The sequence below is a fragment of the Oncorhynchus clarkii genome, chromosome 3, assembly GCF_045791955.1.
Source record: "Oncorhynchus clarkii lewisi isolate Uvic-CL-2024 chromosome 3, UVic_Ocla_1.0, whole genome shotgun sequence".
NCBI classification, from domain to species: Eukaryota; Metazoa; Chordata; class Actinopteri; order Salmoniformes; family Salmonidae; genus Oncorhynchus; species Oncorhynchus clarkii.
This window is the reverse complement of record NC_092149.1, coordinates 38,681,450-38,684,731: the sequence shown is the minus strand read 5'-3', so window position 1 is coordinate 38,684,731 and position 3,282 is coordinate 38,681,450. Positions and strand designations below refer to the sequence as shown.

At 45.9% G+C, this 3,282-nt stretch overlaps 1 protein-coding gene across 1 annotated transcript; it reads left to right on the top strand.

Annotated features, from left to right (window-relative positions):
- The first annotated feature begins 1,148 nt into the window (after positions 1 to 1,148).
- Positions 1,149 to 2,911, top strand: LOC139405966 (POU class 3 homeobox 2b). Its single transcript, XM_071148423.1, has one exon. It carries the CDS (start codon positions 1,165 to 1,167, stop codon positions 2,293 to 2,295), a length of 1,131 nt encoding a protein of 376 aa, XP_071004524.1. The 5' UTR covers positions 1,149 to 1,164; the 3' UTR covers positions 2,296 to 2,911.
- The last annotated feature ends 371 nt before the right edge of the window (positions 2,912 to 3,282 follow it).

Genomic DNA, 3,282 nt, shown 5'->3' with positions numbered 1-3,282 from the left:
GCGTTTAATACAAGACTGCTATTTCTAGCTTCTGATGTAAACAATTTGAGTCATAAGTAACCTATTACTGAACGTTTTTATTTGAAGGTTTACACCTTCATATGGCGTACAAGACTAGTTTGATTCTAAATGTTTATTTTACTTAGCCTTATATTTGTATTGTCATACAATTACATCCCAGTATTGTAGAGCACGTGTAATGCAGAGGGAAATGTCATTACATCACCGACATTGTATACAAACAGATCACGTAACACATGCACACGCAAAGTACTGTCAGTGGCACAAAGCACGTATCTATACAGATTCACAGTAAAACATGTTTTCATTCCCTGCATTTTTGGCCATAAAAAAAGAATTAAGCACTACAATCATTTCTATCATGCAACCAGCACTGATCCTCGCAATAAGTCTCAGTTACTCTCATTCGGCTATTCAATATCAAGGAATCCATATCCTATCTCATAGTATAAGCCTAGTAACACAATAAATACATAACACATGTAACTGCAACTATCCGCCTACTACCTCAAACAAAACTTTATCCTTGAAGAAAAAAAAGTTTTCGCCACAATCACTGAACGACCAAAATATGAAAATGCCCACACAGTTATTATAAGTATTAATAACATTTCATGTCTGGAAAAAAAAGTGATACAATAAATACAAACACAATTTACTCCAAATAAATAGGAGAAGATCTATAACCGTACTCAAATGGACATTTCACAAAAGCTTTTGAAGCATGCATCACTCGAATGATCTGCAATCACGATATTCCTACATTGGTTTAAAACATTATCGTATTAATTTGAGTAAATTCCTTACAGTTCCATTTGAAATCTCGGCCAGTGCCTATCCCCTCTCTCCGTTTTCCATGCCGCACTCGGTCTCTCACGTTTCAGAGGTACCGCAGCAGAACTCGCAGTTCTCTAGAAAGAGGTAGTGTTTGTTGAGACTCTCTAACGTCCAATGAGTGGGCTGTTGCCAGTAGCAACCACGTCCATCAGCCATTTCTGTCCAATGAACAGCGGGACGAGGCGGAGTGCAGGTGCGCGCCGCTGTGTCCACTTGGCAGAGTGCCTGGGAGACGCCTGTGGCAAAACAGTAACTGTCAAATGCAAGGTTCCTTTAATAAGAGCGATCAGTCCGGCTCCGAGAGTCATGGCGACCACAGCGTCTAATCATTACAATATCCTCACCTCCAGCGCATCCATTGTGCACTCGGAGCCCGGGAGCATGCAGCAAGCATCGGCGTACAGGGACGCGCAGACCCTGTTGCAGAGTGACTACTCATTGCAGAGCAACAGTCACCCGCTCAGCCACGCGCACCAGTGGATAACGGCACTGTCGCACGGAGAGGGAGCTCCGTGGTCAACCAGTCCGCTCGGCGAGCAGGACATCAAACCCGCGGTGCAGGGCACCAGAGACGAGATGCACAGTTCCAATAACCTGCAGCACCAGCACCAGCCGCGACCGCCCCACCTGGTGCACCAGTCACATGGGAACCACCACGACGCCCGAGCGTGGAGAACTACCGCAGCCCACATACCCAGCATGGCAACATCCAATGGTCAGAGCCTTATTTATTCACAGCCCGGATTCGGCGTCAACGGCCTGATTCCAGGCAGCGGACAGGGAATGCACCACCACAACCTAAGAGATGCACACGAAGACCACCACAGCCCTCATCTCAGCGACCACGGCCACCAGGCGTCCCAGCACCAGCAACAGAGTCACCACGACCATTCGGACGAGGATACACCGACCTCCGACGACTTGGAGCAGTTCGCCAAGCAGTTTAAGCAGCGGAGGATCAAGCTGGGCTTCACTCAAGCTGACGTCGGACTCGCCTTGGGAACGCTGTATGGAAATGTGTTTTCCCAAACCACTATTTGCAGGTTCGAGGCCCTGCAGCTCAGCTTCAAAAACATGTGTAAACTCAAGCCTTTGTTGAACAAGTGGTTGGAAGAAGCGGATTCCACCTCGGGCAGCCCAACCAGCTTGGACAAAATCGCTGCACAAGGGAGGAAAAGGAAAAAACGGACCTCTATCGAGGTAAGCGTAAAAGGGGCGTTGGAGACCCATTTCTTGAAGTGTCCTAAACCCGCAGCGGCGGAAATTACTTCCCTGGCGGACGGTCTACAGCTGGAGAAAGAGGTGGTGAGGGTTTGGTTTTGTAACAGGAGACAGAAAGAGAAACGGATGACTCCTCCCGGTGGACCGCTTCCTGGAACCGAGGATGTGTATGGGGACACACCGCCACATCATGGAGTCCAAACACCGGTTCAATGAACAATAACGGACCACTATTAGACTTTTCCTGATTTTGTTTGTCTTGAAAATGATATATAATTCACTGGACTATGAGCGATAGTGGGTGTTTTATGTATAATAGCCAAGCCTATGGCATGAGTAGGCTACTTACACAATATCTGCATTGAATACCATTCAAAACCCGAATATCATTAGCGATGGAGTGGAAATTGTTTTCTTCAAGAGCTAAGCGAACACATGTTCGAGGATATGCCTAGCACTGTGACTCAACGCAGTTTCAAGGTGTAGCCCTATTGTGAAAAATATTTGTCGTAAAGGAAATTATCGTTAAAAACTAGCCTCGGGATTCATAGCTAAAATGGTTTACATTCTCGCCTTTTGTGGTGTATTCAACACACGGCGCTGCGTAATCATCATGGTTTTGTTCTGGACGTGTGGGTCCGACAATAAAAGTCATGAGAGCTGCATTCGACAAAACATAGCCTAAACGCCATTTCTCTGTCCCAGACAAGCAGCTGGGGGTTGAGCATCGGCTGAGCAATGTGTGAGGGTTGATCATCCGTCAGTCATCTTTTTCCAGTTAGTTTTGACATTCAACATTGCTTTGAGGCGTTTAGGCAAATGATTATGTGCGAAAGCTTTATTATTTTAGCCTGTTACCTGTTATATCCCTATTATTATTATTATTGTTGTTGTTGTCAAGAGCAGTTCGAAGGAGCTCCTTGAATAATTGATACCACATAAATCGTATGGTTTTAATATTTCGTTTGGACGCACACAGGAGCACATCATCCTCCTCGTTCTCTCAATGATATCAGCACGTGTGGATCAAACACAAAAGGCTGCCAACACTGAGCTCCGCTCCACGCCACGCGGCCAGCAGCTAGCAGTCAGGTCACGGAAGGGCTACGTGGCGATGGAAACCTGGCACTTTTCTAGAGCAAGATATATCACCAAGTTTCACAGAACATTGTGATCAATTTTGTAAATATTGTATAACTAAAC

Coding starts and splice junctions, on each gene's coding strand:
- LOC139405966 (XM_071148423.1), top strand. CDS start 1,165: ATGGCGACCACAGCGTCTAATCATTACAATATCCTCACCTCCAGCGCA.